Source organism: Lepisosteus platostomus, chromosome 9 (genome assembly GCF_059453375.1).
Source record: "Lepisosteus platostomus isolate fLepPlt1 chromosome 9, fLepPlt1.hap1, whole genome shotgun sequence".
Classification (NCBI taxonomy): domain Eukaryota; kingdom Metazoa; phylum Chordata; class Actinopteri; order Semionotiformes; family Lepisosteidae; genus Lepisosteus; species Lepisosteus platostomus.
The window spans coordinates 27,666,057-27,684,053 of NC_142619.1; the positions used below are offsets into that span (position 1 = coordinate 27,666,057).

The window sequence follows — 17,997 nt, forward strand, 5'->3', positions numbered from 1 at the left end:
ACATCTCTCTACACCTTTTCTGAAGAAGGCTCCATGGCCGAAACGTTGTGTTTTCTTTCTTCTTTTTTTCAGCATGGGATAAACCTATTACTTGTTCCTTTGCTATAGCTGTACTGGGCTGACCATCTTAATGATATAATTGATTTTGCGCTAAGGTGATGCTCAGTGTAGGCCAAAGCCGCCCTGGGGTACAAAGGTTTCAGTCATATTTGTTTAAGTCACTAAACAGGTAGTGTGTGTTTCATAACTATAGCTCTTCTTATCCTTAATGTCAGTAAAAAAATAGGCAGCTCTCTAGTTGTGGATCTGGAGTTGCCCCCAACTCAGTTTGTCTTAAGGGTAAAAATAAACCAAAATCTTTTACTCCTAAATATCGGAAAGTTCTCGGTTATTTAATTAAGAGATCCCTCGAAACTGAGAATTTAAAAATAACAATCACAGCGAAACTGTAGTCTTTAGATATGAATGAATTAATGGTTATCCATAAGCCCTGTTGTTCCGGAGTTCTTGAGACTGAGAACCGGAGAACGGTGCTTTATACAAAGAAATGTGGGTGCAGGCAATAATTTGTTGTTCTTTTTTGCAAGTTCATAACTAATAATTTCTAAACGTTTTCTTTTTTGTGGTGTTAGAAAGTACCTGTATGGATTATTTATTGCTATGCTGAAAAGAAAGGCTGTGATTTGTTTTAGGAGCCTCGGAAACTAAAGATCAAGCTGGTGCTGGAGATGCAGATGAATATGTTTCTCAAGAAAAAAACATTAATCTTTTAATGGAAGGCGTTGCCTGTGGGTGGTGCTTCCTTTACCCCAGGTGTAATTCTCCGACTCGTAGTTGTCCTTCTGCCTGTCTTGCGCGCAGTCCTGCAGTCTCACGAACGCGGTGAAACTTTGTCGTCCGCAGGCTCGGCCGCGAAGCAGGCCTGGCGGAAACAGCAGGTGCGGACGTGGAAGCTCCAGCAGCAGAAAGAGCAGGAGAAGCCGCTGCACGAAGAGGGCGAGGAGCAGAGGCACGCGGAGGAAGAGGAGCGCAGGAAGCGCGAGGACGAGATCCGAAAGATCCGGGACCTGTCCAACCAGGACGAGCAGTACAACCGCTTCATGAAGCTGGTGGGCGGGAAAAGGCGGTCGAGAAGCAAGGTAAGACGGCCGTGCTAGGAAAATGATTGTGAGTTTGCTGGTGGCTGAGCTTCACTGCAGACCTCACTGCTCTGCCTGTCCTGTTTAAGCCCTCAAGTGGCACACTTACAAGGCCTGAGAACTGCAGTCAGATCCTCTGAGACTGAAGGGATCTCGTCTTCGCCTTATCGTTTTAAAGGAAGCAAGAGGAAGAATTCTTGACATATGCCAAAAGATCTTTGGTGTACTATAATCTTATTCCTGTAGTCTTTCTTAATCTGGGCCAATTCCATTTACACAGTGATTTATGTCTAGGCACCCATTTCATCCTTGGTTATAGTGCAATACTCGTCTGGGAGGCGTGAGCGCAGTTATGCGCTTGTCTCACTACACAGTAGGTCATATACTGAAATTCCCAAATTGCATTAAGGGGGACCTTTAAGTAGGCAAGATTGTGCAAGGCCAGATTTGAATTAAGGTAGGACATCTATGTCATACCCCTGTTTTTGCAAAATGTCCATAGGATCTTAACTGAGCAAGTAATCATGATCATGGTTACAGAGGACAGTGTGCTCAGTCACCATGCTAGAGTGATGGATGATTGGGAGATTCTGCCCTAGAGGGAAGAGTGCCACCTACTGGTCTATAAATGCCACTTATTGTAACAATCTGGCTTTCCTCAGAGATCTCGCATACCAGTACTGACCAGGCCCAGCTTTTCTTAGTATGGGAGACATGACAAGAGCAGGCTGTGAGGTGGTAGTACTGCTTCCTAGTTTAACATCATGACATTGTGCACCAGCAGAGATGTTTTTTTTTCAGACAAAATTCAGAAATGAAGGAGTTCATAATGTGAATATGGATAGTGTGTTGTGTTGATTTTGCATTGGCATTTGTTCTGTATAGTCAGGATGTTTCAAGCTAGAAGATATCCAACTCTCAGGCTTGCTGCAGCAAACCAGTCACCTGCCATGAACCCTCCCCCAGTTTTTAATGTGCTGTATATAAAGATAACATTTTTGAACGTGTTTGTAAAATATATCGATTATGCACTAATCTACGTAGACCTTGACGTGTATAAAAAAAAAATTCAGGAACCTTTCCATTATTTTTTTTGTAATAAACTGTATTCCATGATTAATGTAAAGCATGTCTACACATCCAGAATTTGTGCTTTTTGGACAGTTGAACTTGACTTTTGTGTAAATCTTTTGTGGGTGTCCATGACAAATTGAGAAATACAAGATGCTAATTAGGTCTGTATTTACCAGGGTTTATTCCTTTTAATCTCTTAGGGCTTATACCATATATGAGTAATGTGAATATGGCTCTGGGTATTTTTAGTACAGTGGGGAATCGTTCCTTTACCTCCCTGTGTGTTTTAAGCCAATTGCTGCACATTGGGAGTCCCAGAGCTGCCTGGCTGTGGTAAACAGTCTGTTCTTTTGTCTCCTTGGCAATAGTAGTAATGTTTCATTAATTGGCAGCACCCTTTTGTATTTCATGCCCTAGCCGATTTTTCACTGAATAATTGTAATGGACATTGCAGTTTTCATAGCATGCTCTTTAATTTCTCCTCAGTCATTGGACACAGAACACAGAAAGTCTCTGAACAAACAAGGCACAGATACTTCTGGGAACCTCTACCAGTATGACAATTACGACGAGGTTGCAATGGACACGGACAGTGAAACAAATTCACCAGGTAATCTAGTATTTCCATATTCATTGGGGGCGAACTCCACCCTTTACCTGTTTTTCTTTGTCAAATGCATGTTATTATTATACAGTGAAATATATCTTCAATTTAAATTTCCGTATTTCTTTGAAAAGAAGCGGCTAGTTTATCTGTTTCTTGCCTTTTCAATATTTTGTAGCATCGTCCCCAGCACACAATCCATTTCTAGCTGAAGAGCCTTCATGTTTCCTTCAAGTGCCACAGTTTCCGGTGGATGTGCCTCCTCATACCATGGTATGTATTGATGTTACTGTGTGCCGGTTATATTTAATGATCACACTTATGAGAATTTTGTTAGATGATTACAGGGTCTAGGGGTGGTACGGTGGTATAGTAGTTAGGATTGCTACCTTGTCGTGCCGGGCCCCTGGATTCAATTCCTAGTGCTCTCTGTGTGGGGTTTGTATGTTCTCCTTGTGTTCATGAGGTTTTCCTCCAGGTGATCCCATTTCCTCCCACAATCCAAAGACATACTGGTGGCTTAATTGGGGAAAATCGGCCATAGGTGTGAGTTTGTGCGTGCCCTGTGATGAACTGGTGGCTTATAGGTTCCTTTTACAAGGAGGCAGTTTGAGCACCTTCCTTTATGTTGAAATAAGATCGGCTTAAACTGTGAAACTCTTTCCTCCTGCAGTTGTTCCATACCTTGAATCAGCGTTACCTGGACCCCCCTGCGCTCAGTCCTTCAGACCCCGAGCCCCCGCTCCCCCCGCTGCCGCCGGATGAGCCGGAGCAGCCCCCCAAACCCCCGTTCGCCGATGAAGAGGAGGAAGAAGAGATGCTGCTCCGGGAAGAACTGCTGAAGTCACTAGCCAGCAAGCGGGCGGTCAAATCAGAGGTACACACCCGGACCTGAGTCATATGGACTGTGACCAGCAGATGGCGTCTTCACACCGTTTTTAATCCATCTGAGCAAAGAGATCTGTGCACATTTAGGACTTGGTTATCCAGTTTAGATTTATTAATAATCTGGCCTGTTGTAGTAGATGTTCTGAAAATAAACTTTTATGCAGTTAAGAGGCAGGCATAAGAAAGATATTCGGCCAGTTTTATATATTTTTCCTGGGAAAGCGGTAAGCTTTCTTACAGACAAGTTTGAATCCCTACCCTATCCCTAGGTAAGATGGAGAAAGAAATTGCGACAGTCCTGACTTTCATCCAATGCCTTCTAGCAAGTATTATTCTGTAGCTTAGATCAATTTAGACTAATCTGGTTGTTTGGCAAGGAAACGTGATAAAGGGGAAGGGTGTGGAATTAATTTAATGTGTAAACTTCAGATTTTCAGGTGGGTGATTTGAGAGTACAGTAGATCTTAATTCTTGTTTCTACTTGTCACTTTTCTAGGAAACGTCAAGCAATAGTGGCCCTCCTTCTCCTCCGATGAATATTACTGTCCAGGTCATGCCAAGGAATAATTTATCAACCGTCAGTATGAATATGGGTTGTCAGCCGCGCCAGCTTAGCACCAAGTTTGTCCGAGGACCTCCTGCCCCACGGCCCTTATTAGTGGTAAGTCTGAGAGCGCGAGAAGAAATAGCTTGTGATTCGGAAAAAGTGGTAACTTTTCTCAGGTTTTATTAGAACATGGCAGTTTTCTTGCTCTTTTCTTAAGGTACAAAGTTGGAGGAGAAAAACCTTTTGTTTGCTTTGTGTACATGTGTATTTAAAGATGTTTTTAAAGCATAAATTCACCATAACAGCCTGTTGAATTTCAGTTTTCAGAGATGATGCACGGTGCAGTCACATGGTTTTTAACATGAACAGTTCAAGGTAGAGAAAATTGGAAACTTGCAAATGTTTGGGCAAAACGCTTTGTAAGGACATGTAAGACTTTCTAAAAATAACATTCTAAAACTGAGCCTGTCCTCTAAATTGATTCTACAGAAACCATCTTTGGGTCCTAACAAAAAAAAAAATGCAAGCCACAAAACCAGAGCGACAATCTCTGACAGATTATTCAATTTTCCTTAAGGTCTGTAAATCTGAAAATACAGCTCCTTTCCCTATATTTAGTATGTCTCTTCTGTGCCTGTTACTTGACGGGTTTCAGTTTAAGACAGAATCCAGAAGAGAAGATGGGTTGTAGACTGTAACTTGATGGCTTGTCGTCTTTCTTCTTTGCTGTTGCAAAACGCTTACACTCCTACACTGCTCACTTTGGATCTTTTCTCTAAGTAATACACCAGATCATTGTGACTAGAGTTGCTGGAAATTTTAGAAATCCTAGTTTCATAACTCGTGAAGCCATCCCTTTCTTAAATAATTGAGCATCGGTCAATTTCGACATTCTAACAAGCCCTGATGCACATCATGCTGTTGACCAAGTCGTCTGTTTAGCTGGATCAAGCAAGTCCTTTATGAGAGAAGCAAACCATTGTTTGTTCAGGCATTTTTTATATTTTAGCTGTCATGTTCTGTAGTGTTGCATGTGCATACATTGCGAAGAGTCCATTTAATGTTGGAAGTGAAAGCAGTGTGGTTTTTGGTTTATAAATATATTTTATTGGTCTTGACACAAATACTCATAAAAGGCTAATAGATAAAACAAAAACAAAAACTTTTTTCACTTATAAATCCTATTGTTCAAGTTAGTAGTTCTGTAATTTAATCTGAACTGTATTTAGCAGAGTTTAATTGCCCTGAAATGGGGTAATGAGGAACACATGTTTACCAATATTTTTAGCATAATTCTTCTTAAAATATTTACTGTATTGTAAAACCATAGTACTTTCTGTGAAGATGATGCCTAAACAAACCTTGATTCACTAGTTTATCTTGAATCTGTAGTTCACTTTGAATTGGTTAAATTAGTTTCTTAATAGAAAGGAAGCCACCTTATGTTAAAAAACTTGTTTTATGTTATTTCCAAGATGACTTAATCAAATTCTCTTCCTCAAAACCTTTCATATGTATCATTTCTGTTTTAAAGAGCTTAATCTCTTGACTTGTTGGGAAAGCTAGATGCTCTTGTAACATTTCTGTTTTTTTTAATGGGTCTTCTTCTCTAAGCAAATTTGTTCTATACTCTTTCTGTTGAATAATTCTGTTGTCTCGTCAGTTTGGGGGAAAAAAAGCTTTTTTTAATGAAAGTTGAAAAATGAAACTATTTTGTTGTGTCCAGGTTACTATGGGACAAGCTTACCCTGTGGAAGAGTTCAAGAATTATTGGTCATGGTTTTGAAGCCAGTGGTTTGATGTGCAATTTAGAAACAAATTATTAGAAAAAAGAGAAATTATTAAGAATAAGAGGTCCAATAATAAGGTCTGTAATGCCTTGGGTTATATCTTTTTTTAGAGCTCTCTGTTACTTGACTGTAGCTGATGGTGGTTAGGAGTTTTGACAACCTGCAGCTCTCTGAAGGAGATGTACAATGTGGGAAATAGATCAAATCTAAAACCCAGACCTCCACCAGTGTTTCGGGGTTTTTCCTCTGCTGATGATGTCATGGCGGTTTTCTTCGGGCTTTTGTGACAGCTTCACAATTGCTTCTCTTGTTTTGCAGCTCCCCAGGCACAAAGCAGTAGTTGTTCAGCTGAATGATTCTGACGACAGCGAGTCGGAGGGTGAAGCTCCGGCTGCTGAATCGTTGGTCTTTGGAGGACTAGAGTCCATGATCAAGGAAGCAAGGAGGACAGTGGAGGTATGTGATCCGTTCTGATAATGTCAGCTGAACACATAAAATAACGTATACAGTTACCCAGGAATCTTTTTTCTAAAGAACACAACAGGCAGTGCGTAGATGTTTTGTTCCTTATTTTTCTTTTGTTTCATGCAATTGACGTGGCCACCGGAGCTGCACATTATCAAGAAAGTCCAGTCTGCATCCCATCTCCTTGCCATCGAAATAGTTTTCACCTGAACAAGCTTTCAGTAGTAAAATGAAAAGTGGTTCTGCTGCTTAATTTGACAACATTCTTTCTAGAATATTGGTGAACCGAAAGACATACTGTTTAAATCGTTCTCAGATTATTCCTAAAAGCATTAAGTTAAAGTCATATCAAGTAGGAAAAAGCTCGGAATTATAGTGCTTGGGATATGAGGATTAAATTGAAAATAGTTTTAATAACGTTTGCAGCTTTCGAATAATTTGGAGCATTTGTCAGTATGGTGCTGAACCAAAGAACCTGGGAATCGGTTCAGTCTATTTTTTCATTCACCACAAATCCCCTGCTCAGTAGGTGGTTTATGTGACAGTGAAAACAGCCTTGTAGCTGTTTTTCTTCCATCCTCTCTGGCTCAAATTTATCCATATAGTAATCCAGATTTTCCATATTTATTTTGGTTGGTTGCTATTGGAGACTTGTAATATTGCTTCTTAAATGCATTCAAATGAGTGGTTTATATTGAGTACATCTGGTGTAGTTTTACCAAGATGATGAAATAGTAAATATGTACAAATTAAAGTCAAACTCTAGATTTACTAGCCTAAAGGCAATTCTGCCTGTATTTAATTTTCAAAGGTTCACCTGTTAGATACACTGACATTAAATTGAATGTAATGTACACTTTTTTAAACAAGGAAATATAACTTGTTATACAAAATATTTGGAAGGTAAACCTGATTTTTGTTTGTAAACAGTGTAGTTTCACCATCTGTTTAGTATCTGATATTCCAGGCATTTCTTGGTCCTCAAAGCTTAAAATAGCTCATCATCATGACCAGTAACAACCAAAGATTCAACTGTCAGGCTACTGATCTGGGATCCCATGTGTATTTGGACTGTTTAATTGTCCAATTCCTATTTAAACTACAGTCCATCTATAATTTGTATGTTATCTGAATGTTTTTAAATTAGCCAAGAGTAGTGATATTAAGCAGTTTAATGAATCAATTGTTTTATTCCTAAACATATTAAGGACGAGCATCTGCAGTTTAGAGCTCTGTGAAACTTTTTCTAATTCAGGGATTTCAGAAATGTTTTAGTTGTTTATCTCTATCACTTACAGGCATCAAAACCAAAAGCTCCTTCAGGACCTGAGAAAGAAAACAATCCACTTAAAACCCCTGAGACCCTACCAGATGTTAAAAAGTTTGAATATAGACTGCTGAAAGAAGAAATTGCCAGGTATTGCAAAAAATGACGCTTTTAAACCCACAGAGTCAGACTGATTTTTCCATTTCAGCTAAGTGCTCTTAATACTGAATATGTAACCTATCTCTACACAGGTTTTCAAGTTTGACTTTTAACTTTTGTTCTTTGAAATGTCATTGTTCTAAGCTCTGTTTTTTTTATTGTTCTGTTTTGTGTAGTCGAGAGAAGCAGAAGCTATTGTCTTCTGATCGATCCAGGGGCATCCCTTCTCAAGCTAACTGCGATGTGGAGTTGGATATTGTAGGAAGAGGCACAGAGGCTGATCTACAGATCTTGGAGGCTGAAAATAAGCTTAAAAAACACAAGTATGTTCCACTGCCTTAGAGGTTTTGCGAAAAGTATAAAGTCACATGATTGTTTTGACTGCCCATTTATTGTTCTTCTGAGGTGTTGAACAAAACTAAAATTGATCAGCCTTCAAAAATAGTTATAATGGCAACAGTTTATACTATTCTAAGACTTTTTTTGGTATCTGTGGCCTTAGGGCATTATAATATAAGTGATTCAACGTGAAATTGTTTACTGTTTTTTAAGCATTATACCAGGGCTTGCAAATTGGTGAGTAATCGCTGCCTTTTCCCTTTAATATAGTCTCTCTAATGTAATGGAAGCTGTTTTTTTCAAACGCTAGACTCATATAGATATAACTTAAAACAGTTTTAAAGTAAGTTGGTTGTAAGATCAGATGCACAGTTTTTCATCCACTTTCAATTTGGACAGTTTCCAGTAATTTGTTTTCCAAGTGATGAAAAAAACCTCATTGGTCTTTATCCAATTTGACGAGTGCTAGGGTTAATGAGAAGTTAAGGATTATTTTACTTCACAGTAATTGTTTTGTTGATACAGTGGTTTGAAATATATTGGATTGAATATATTTTTAATTGAAAAATTATTCAGTCTTATCAGGTGGCTAACACATTTAAAAAGGTTTTTGTCTGTTATGTGATAACCTTAAAAATGTTTCAGGTTATGTTTTCAAACATTTTTAACGGGTACAGTAACAAGCAGATTAAGAAAACATTTTAAAGGGAAACTGGAGAATAAATGGACACTGACTTTAAGCCCTGTTACACTGAATTTTGTGATTTTCAGTGCTCTTTTACCATACTTGTTTTACTAAAACAAGAGTAACATGGACACAAGAGGACTTACGGTTAAAGGTATACAGGGAGTATAGTACAGTGCAGTTTTTAATAAGTCTATTACTTAAGAAGGCCTTCTGTAGAGAGAACAGAGAAGCCATGTTCTCTCATTCAACAGTTCCCAAAACAGGGCATTTTTATCAGCATTTATACCCTTAGTCACAGCATGAAAAAATTACTTTACCATGAATGTCAACTTAGGAAGTAGGACTTATTTTGGAAAAAATATATATTTAAACATAAATGCAAAGACTATTTCTGTCTTCCAGAAATGCCAGCCTTACAGTGTCCAGTGGTCTCCTATCTCATAGTTCCACTCAAACCATTTTTTACAATTCAGGAAGGTGTGGTGATTGTAAATAACTTCATGTTAATAATAAGTCCTTTTTTTAAAACCTAGAAACCTACTTTTAAAGGATGAATTGCTCTTGAAGCACCTTCTTCAGCAAGAGCTAAAGAAAAAGGAATCGCTCAGAGCGTCTGAAACCAAGATGGTCAAACTCAAAGAACAGCTGCTGGCAACTGAGAAGATTGTTCATGCCAACAAAACTCTTTTAAAGAAGCTGCAAGAGCAGGTTAGTGTGAAACAAAGCACGAAATAACCATTTTTAAACAGCAAAAGGGAGATTGAAATTTCATGGGTGTCAGACTTGTCTAGTCGTTTATAAACCTAGCAGTGGAAAAAGCAATATAAGAAACTGGAGGATAAAATATTGTTGACGATAAATCCAACCCATACTACATTTGGGCCACTAATCTTTTGCAGTCAGGCTTTTAAAGATCTTTTATAGGGATTGTCTTGACCTCATTTTAACATTTCCCCCCAGATCCACAGGGTGCAGCATCGTGTATCTCTAAAGAAACATCAGGCTGTAAAGCTTGAAAAAGATCTGGCTCAGGCCAAGGTGTTTGCCAGTCATGGTGGAATGAAACGCAAAAACGAGACGAATTACCTTTCGGTGAGAGATCCAACCACACTTTTATTTTTTATCTGATGTACTGAAATAATGTTGACTCGCCCTGTGATCACTCTGAGTTTCCTTTTTTGTGTTATTAACGAGTTACTGTGATTAGCATGAATGTTTTCGGAAGAGCTAGTTGCTTGTTCAGACGTGTGCATCGCCAGCTTACGTTTCTTAATTCTGATTATGGGTTGTGCAGCCAAGCAAGATGCTCCGTCTAGACAGCTCCCCCTCCAGGAGCCCAGGGAAGCAGTTCGCCGAGATGATCGCGCGGGAGAAGAAGCGCCTGCAGCAGCTCGAGTCCGAGTACGCCCTCAAGATCCAGAAACTAAAGGAAGCGCAGGCCCTGCGCAACAGGGAATTGCAGGAGGTTGCGGCCTCCGTTGAAGAGGGACCCCCCTCGTTCACCCTGCCTCAGCCGTCGCTGCACGACCTCACCCAGGACAAGCTGACTCTGGACAGCGAGGAGAACGAGGCAGAAGACGAGGAGCTGTCTCCCTCCATCCGTGAGCGCAGGCGCTCCTTCAGGGAGTCGGGTGCCTTCACCAAACCCAATCTTAAGCATACGGAGGCAGCTCCCAGCAAAGAGAGCCTGAGCAAGCCTTCCAAAAAGACCGTGGACGAGCCAGAGCTCTTTTTTGGCCTGAAGATAGAGGATTTGCAGAAACATTACAAGGAATCAGAAAGCTTGACGGAGCTGATTGAGGGAAGCACTTCCCAGATGCTGGCATCAACAGGGAAACCTTTGTGCAGCAAGGTAATAAAATAGGATTGAGGAGCCACGTTAACGTTTTGAGAGTGCAATATCCAGTTTTGATGATTTATTTTCTTTTCCATCTAAGAGTGCTTTTTTCTCTATTGTGTTAAAGAAGTTCACACTAGACTTGGACGTGACTTCACAAACAAGTCGTGTGGAGCTGACACCATGCCCTTTCGGACCCTATCACAGCCCTCTTCTAGTTTTTAAGTCTTACAGGTATGGTAGTTTTCCATTTTCTGTGTATAATGCATACTGTATGGTTACTGTGTGACGTGGCCTAGACTGGAACCAGCAATCTCAGGACTGTAGGTTTACAATGTTGCATGCCAACAAATAGACACTTCGCTATTTGCCAAGTGCTATTTATATTCCTAGAACTATATATCTAGGCTTTCTATATATCTATATATATATCTCCTTTAGTAGTCCTCATTTCTTGGTCACGCAGCAAAGAAATGTCTGGATAAACCTCTGTGTAGTGTCAGTTATTTTTAGAAATCGTTTTTGCTTCCAGTCTTCCAAGTCCCCAGCTCTTGTGAGTAGAGTGAAACAATACCTGCAGTTCTGTCAGTGGGTATCTCTGGTTTCTTGGTTAATTAGTATTGTGATATTTAATTTGATTCTAACGTTGTTTTTTTATTTTATAGGTTCAGTCCGTATTTTCGGACCAAGGAAAAATTATCCCTTAGTTCCATTACCTACAGCAATATCATTGAGCCGAAGAAGTTTTTCTGCCGGTTTGATTTAACTGGCACATGTAATGATGATGATTGTCAGTGGTAAGCAGCATTACAAAAATTAAGTAGCTTTCAGAATATCACGTAATAAGCATACTTATGGAAATATAGTTGTTTTAGTTGGTTGTTTCTAAATATTAGTAAGAAGTGAGGATAGGGAAAGAATATGGGCCGAGTTGTAATGATTCACTCATTTTGGAAAGTGTTTATTGTTACATATCTTTTTTTGACCGGTGCATTGTTTAAAAGCTATGTAATTATACTGTAGACAATGTTGCAGTCTCTCATTTTGGCACAACTGAGGCTTTATTTTTTTAGGAAAATTTGACTTAAGTTGCTGTGTGTTTTAGAAAGATAATAATTTCATTTGTATTTCAGGCAACACATGAGAAATTGCACTTTAACTGGAAAACAGTTGTTTCAGGACATCGTATCTTACAATTTAACACTAATTGGATGTTCAGAAACCAGCACAAAAGAGGAAATCAGTATTGCAACCGGTAAAGTCTTTTCTTGGTGTTTATGATCGACTTAGTTCATCCCTGCAGCTGTTCCTGGTAACAATTGGTTGTCATCATCAGTACCTTCTAGTATTGAAATAGCGTTGAAATTTCTTTTATTATTAGTTTGTGTTTAGATGCAGAAATTCTGGAACTGCTCTTTGTGGTTGTCTGTTGTAATATTAGCACTTACCTTTTCAATTGTAACATGGACTTCTGAACGCCTGACCAAAATGAGTGAAGGGTTCAAGCCCTCACAGAACTGTACCTTGAGCAACATGTTTTAATTGGATTCCTCCAGTCTGGCCAGTGTAGAGTTCAAATTTCAAGTGTAGAGTTTGAATTTTGGCAAGAATTGTATTCCAGGGTTCTCCCACAGATTTGTTTTATGCAACAGGGTATGATCCTGCACAAATATTGCTCATGTCTAAGTAATAGCGGTATTGTACAACTCACCAGTTGTCAGCACACTAATCCCCCCCTTTCCTCTCTTGCTCCCAGGCCCCAAACCAGCAACTCTCTTGCGCTGCAGTTGGGTGTTGACATTCCAAAATGTGCTTAAAGTGTGGGATGAGGGAAAAGTAGACCTAGCATTCACATGTAATAGTATCCTCAAAGATTATATTTTCAGAAAGGTTGAAGAATCCAGATAAACATTATGATATTATGGATATAGGGATGATTTTGAGCAATTCTGTTATCCTTGTGTATTTTTTTCTGTTCCGTCATGTAAAGAATACAATTTTGATGCTTATCGTTCTTGAACGAAGAAAAGGCTGCAATGCTAGTAGCTGTTTGAAAGTAGTGAGAAATGGAAATGTATAGGTACATACACATATCCCAGGATTGTACACTTGCTTTGTTTAGCAGCTGTGATGGTGATGGTTCACAGAGCTTGTGTAGATTAAGGGTAATGATGGGGAGAAGGGGGTGAGGGGGATTAAGATGACTGCAATCAGAGTGGAATGCAGGGGGTGATTGTTTTCGTACGTACGGAGAGAAAGGTCAGATGGCCTCCTCTCGTTTGTAACCCATCTAGCTGGTTTCATATTCTTAACCGAATTGCTAGAATCCAACTGAACTACTTATTGTCTCTTCAGAGAAGTACATCAACAAGCTGTTTGGAATGAACAAGGATCGAATGGGAACAGACCAGATGGCAGTTCTCCTTGTGAGCAAAGTTAACGAAAGCAAAGGCCACAGTGAGTATTTGCAACCTGCGACCCATGAAGAAAGACCTGTATTACTTCATTAGAATTGAGTGTTACAGTAATTGCTTGTGTCCACCTGTTTCTTTCTCTCGAGGCATTTGTCTTAATAGTGTACATATTTATGCATTTGAAGGCATTGAATTGTAGTGTTTTAAGCTTTGGTGGCATTTTCTTGAATGGCATTTCTCTTGCGTTGTGTACATGGTGAATGTACTCTGGTTTCATTAGTGCAGATAATTTTGGAAAAGCTCAGGAGCAGTATTCAGATTATACCCGTTTAAAATAAAGTACTGTATGAAGTCATGAGACATACATGAGAAATGTTTTCTTTTTACTTGTTTGTGTCCACCTCAGACGCAAGTAGGTGGATTGTCGTTTTGCATGAAGGCAAACAACCTCTGTGCATAATTTGCAGGCATTTCTAATGTCTTCATTTTTATAACTTTTGTGCATTTTATTACAGTTCCCCCTTACACGACCTGTAAGGACATTAGGAAATGGAGGCCCCAGCAGCTGACAAAAGTAGAGCCCGAGACCGGCAGCAATAGCAGTGATGAAGATGAGGAAAATGCAGGATCTGTCAAGTATGGTGAGAAATATCCCGTTTCTCAACAGGATTAAAACTCTGTAGAACCCGGAAAAGACTTCAGCCAAGGAACAATAAGAGTGAAGCTTAAAAAGCTGATATCTGTATTGAATTGTTCTTGAAGACTGACTGAAGAGGTGCACAAATCAATACTTTGATGTATTGCCACATTTGTTTAAAAAAAAAAATCGACATTAGTTTTATGTTCACTCAATGTGGAATAGTGTGATTTTCGCATCTTGGCTATCGGATGTGAGCCCCACAACTGCAGTCAGGGCAGAATGGGGAAATGTAGTCAGTGTGCTAAAAGCCACTTGTCTTTTAAAGACATCTTAGGCAGCACAGTCGTTTTCTAGAGGGCCTGGGATTGTACCAACTAATTCCACCTTTGTGCACATGGCACAATTGGTTTGGTGCTGCCACTAGGAGAATCCCTGGTCAGGTGGATGGTAACCAAGGCTTGAACCTGTGATCAGCAAGCCCAGCCTGTACTGGGGGTGTATGATTTTACTGTTGAAGCAACTCAGGGAGCTCAATGTCACCACATTTTTTTTTGTTTTTTTTGTGCGTATCATCTAAAGTGTTTGAATGAAAATGAAATGTTGATGTTGCAGAACATCGTTCAGAGTCTTCCTGGGGAAACAGTTCTGCTCTTGATGCGTGTGTGACTCCAGATGACATCCGGTATTTTACCAGCGAAACCGATGACATATCTAACTTGGAAGCAAGTGTATTAGAAAGCTCCAGAGATGTACAATTGTGGATAAAGTTAGCCTACAAGTACCTCAGCCAGAAAGATAGGTAGGTGGACCTTTAATTCTTTTTTAACGGTACGCCAGTTTTGCAAGAAGTTATTTTGTAATACAAAGTGAAGTGAAATTTATTCTTAACCTTAATATTTAGAATTGATAAAAATCTTAAAACTTCAGAATTCAGTTTTGTTCTGAACACGATGAATGTGATTCAAAACTACGAATTAAGCAGTACTTTAGTATTGTAGCATTCATAAAAATAGTTGCAAAATGGTTATGTAATACTGTGAGGAGTTGAGGCTTGACTAAATATCATTTTGCTTTGAAACGTTGGAATCTCATAACACTGAAAATGAATTAGAGATTGAACTTTCCTAGTTTTAGTACCCAGTGGGGAAACGCATTGAACCCCCCTTTCACAGAACTAAAGGACTTCTTCTTCTGTCTAGTTCATCATCAGAATGTTTGGATTCCGCCTTAAACACGTTGGCCCGAGCTCTAGAACACAACCGCGAGAATCCGGAAGTTTGGTGTCACTACCTCAGTCTTTTCTCCAAACGAGGAACAAAGGAGGAAGTGCAAGAAATGTGCGAGACCGCTGTGGAGTATGCTCCTGACTACCAAGTGTGGTGGAAGGTGAGGTGCTTTCCACCGAACTCTGCAGTAAAAGTTCCAAACATGGCGCATAACACTAGTGTTCTATATCCACTCTGTGGCAATAGCTTTCTAATACGCCAAATTTTATTTAAAATCAAGTTACTAAGTTCCCAAGACACTAAAGAAATATGGTGTTATGCCACTGTGTGGCAATTGAAGAAAAATGCGTTCCTTTGTTGCAATTTCTGGATTAAATCCAAGCTAGGTAATGAATTGCTGTTCTTAAATCTCTTCAAGCTGCTTTCCGAAACCAAAGATGCAAAGAATTTTAACTGTCGTATATGCAAGGCTTCTTCTTGGTAAGAAATGCCTTTTATGGTAGATTAGCTAGAAAGACATGACAGTAACCTGCAGATAATGAAGTAGAACGAGTCTACTCTGCCACATTTTTGAATGAGGGGAAAAACATTCTGCAAAGACCAGCTCAGCAGCTTGCAGTGATCATGAGCAGTTATTTGATATTTTATGTTTTAATGAGTTCTAGTCCATTAAAGCCTCTAAGCCAATCATTCTGAGATGAATGGCTTGCTTTCTGGATTCTTGAAATGTTATTTTGACAGAAGATCCATTAAATGTGCCCTACATGGCACTTCTATCTATACGATAAGCAGCCTTTTCACTGAATGAAAATTTTTGTTTTTGCTTCTGGCTTCACTAGCGCTCACATGTGCAGTTGGTTACAATTGCATCGAGTCTATTTGTCTTGAGACTCGCATGAGGATGAAGACGCATGGCGTGTTGGCTAAAGAGTTTATTGCAATGTGGCTTCCTGACTTGCCAGTGCCACTGGTGTACGTTACCTACTGTTAGATCAGGGGGTAGATAAGTGGGAAAATAGAAATGGAGACAAGCTTCAGTGGTGCTGCTGACCTCTGGAACAACTCCAGAGCTGGAGTTCACTCTAAAACCATGTTGTGTCTTGAGATGTAATTTCTGAAGTTGTATTTTGCAGCTAATTTATTTGCGAGTTGCCAGGAAGTCTAAAAAAACAAGCCTTCCTTTTGTTTCAGTTCCTGAACCTTGAGAGCTCCTTTGACGGGAAGGACTATGTTTGCTGCCGCATCATGCAATATCTACTGGGCACAGCAGGGGGAGACAAATCAGAACTGGTGTCCTTCCAGTTACTGGAGTCGCTGCTGTATCGAGTCCAGCTCAGCCTGTTCACAGGCAGGCATCAGAATGCCCTTGCTCTCCTACAGGTCTGTCTGTAAGATAATGGTGGTTTTTCACCTTGTTACCATTTGTAATTAACCTTATTAAATACATTACTGAGATGGAGGTTTACAAAATGGCTTTACACTTTATTCCTCTTTATTCCTCTTTGCTTTTGGGCATATTCTTTTGATTACTGATTACTGATCTATCCTCTGTAGGCTTAGGCTTGTGTATAATGCATATATCTTGCTTTTTTTTATTTCCACGTCACAAGACCTAAACCTTTCAACTCTGAATCAACAGACTGATTTGAACTCCTTTCATGGGAGAGACTGAGCCTTCAACTAGAACTGAATTCTGTGACTCTAGAGCAAACATTGCTCTCTAACACAGGGTGCACTCTAATAGACTGAGAGTAAAATATGGCACAGCTAAAGCATGGTAAACCAAAGTTGTTAGTTGAAAGAATCATAATGCACTTGAACTCAAGTCAACACAGAGAGTCTGAAAGCAGGGTGACATGCTTCATTGTTGTATTTAAATCCTTAACTAAGCTGTTCTGGACAGTTTCAAGATGGAGCTTGCTAACAGTCTAGTGCTGACAAAAGCATTCAGTACCACTACAGAATCAAATAAGAATACATAGGATTCAGTCTGTAATGTGTGTAATCAGTTAAGAATGTGAGGTGTCCCATCTCAGATTGAATAGAGGCCGTTTTTGCATCTTTTTTTGCAATTACCTCAAGTCATAATTGTGTAGTTTTTGCGCTGTCTAACACGTAGTGTTATACCATACGTGTCTGACAGGCTACTCAAGTCTGTTATAAAACATTTTGGGAATTAAGCCAGAATAGTTTCCTTTACCTGTTAGTCATGTGGTGTGACTAGCCTACTAATCAATCCTTTTATTTGACATAAGACTATAATACAAGAGTAGATTCCGTTGCTGATGTGCAGTGATTTCAGACATTCTTGGGAATAATAATTTGATTTGGAAGTAGTACAGAACATCAACTTTTAAAGTGCTTTATGTAATATCCCGACCTTTGTCCTTTCTGATCTTAATGTGGGAATTTTTCCTTTCTTTTCAGAATGCTTTGAAATCGACAAGCGATGAAAAAAGCATTGCCGAGCACCTCACTAGAAGCGATCGGTGCCTGGCCTGGTTGGCTTACATTCATCTCGCCGAATTTAACAGCCTTCCCAGCAGCTTGTATGATCCAGCAAACTCAAACCTGTCCAGAATCGTTTCTAGGGAATTATTTTTCATTCCTTGGCAGTCCCCAAGAGATGTGAAGACTGACCCTGACATGCTCCTTGCACTATTTGAAGGCAAGTGAAATAAGGAAGCTACACTTGCATTCTGATTCTTTCACATTAATAACCGTTTTGAATTATGGGGTTTTGCATGCATGTCAAAATAATTTCTCAAAACTGGTGCTGCCAAGTGCATTCTTTTAAGCAGCAATTTATGGATAGCAGTGTGTGGAATAATTACTGAGATTGTCCTCCTAAAGCTATTATTCATAATTTCAGAAACAGCACTATGATCCAAAAATTGGACCATACCAACAACTAGTAAAT

General features: G+C 39.5%; 1 protein-coding gene across 2 annotated transcripts in view; it reads left to right on the top strand.

The window, feature by feature from the left end:
- zfc3h1 (zinc finger C3H1-type containing) overlaps nt 1–17,997 on the top strand; it is a 33,000-nt gene that overhangs the window by 4,579 nt on the left and 10,424 nt on the right. For both annotated transcript variants that reach the window (XR_015941118.1, XM_088644547.1), the window contains exons 5-24: nt 904–1,139; nt 2,700–2,823; nt 2,996–3,090; nt 3,491–3,694; nt 4,202–4,366; nt 6,361–6,498; nt 7,806–7,924; nt 8,110–8,256; nt 9,494–9,668; nt 9,921–10,052; nt 10,255–10,812; nt 10,925–11,031; nt 11,463–11,594; nt 11,931–12,052; nt 13,153–13,254; nt 13,727–13,852; nt 14,464–14,650; nt 15,051–15,237; nt 16,269–16,457; nt 17,505–17,745. Coding sequence is in view for 1 of the 2 variants with exons in the window: in XM_088644547.1 (XP_088500673.1) it covers nt 904–1,139; nt 2,700–2,823; nt 2,996–3,090; nt 3,491–3,694; nt 4,202–4,366; nt 6,361–6,498; nt 7,806–7,924; nt 8,110–8,256; nt 9,494–9,668; nt 9,921–10,052; nt 10,255–10,812; nt 10,925–11,031; nt 11,463–11,594; nt 11,931–12,052; nt 13,153–13,254; nt 13,727–13,852; nt 14,464–14,650; nt 15,051–15,237; nt 16,269–16,457; nt 17,505–17,745 (3,486 nt within the window). In the remaining variant the exon portion in view is untranslated. The remainder of the gene's footprint in view (nt 1–903; nt 1,140–2,699; nt 2,824–2,995; nt 3,091–3,490; nt 3,695–4,201; nt 4,367–6,360; nt 6,499–7,805; nt 7,925–8,109; nt 8,257–9,493; nt 9,669–9,920; nt 10,053–10,254; nt 10,813–10,924; nt 11,032–11,462; nt 11,595–11,930; nt 12,053–13,152; nt 13,255–13,726; nt 13,853–14,463; nt 14,651–15,050; nt 15,238–16,268; nt 16,458–17,504; nt 17,746–17,997) is intronic.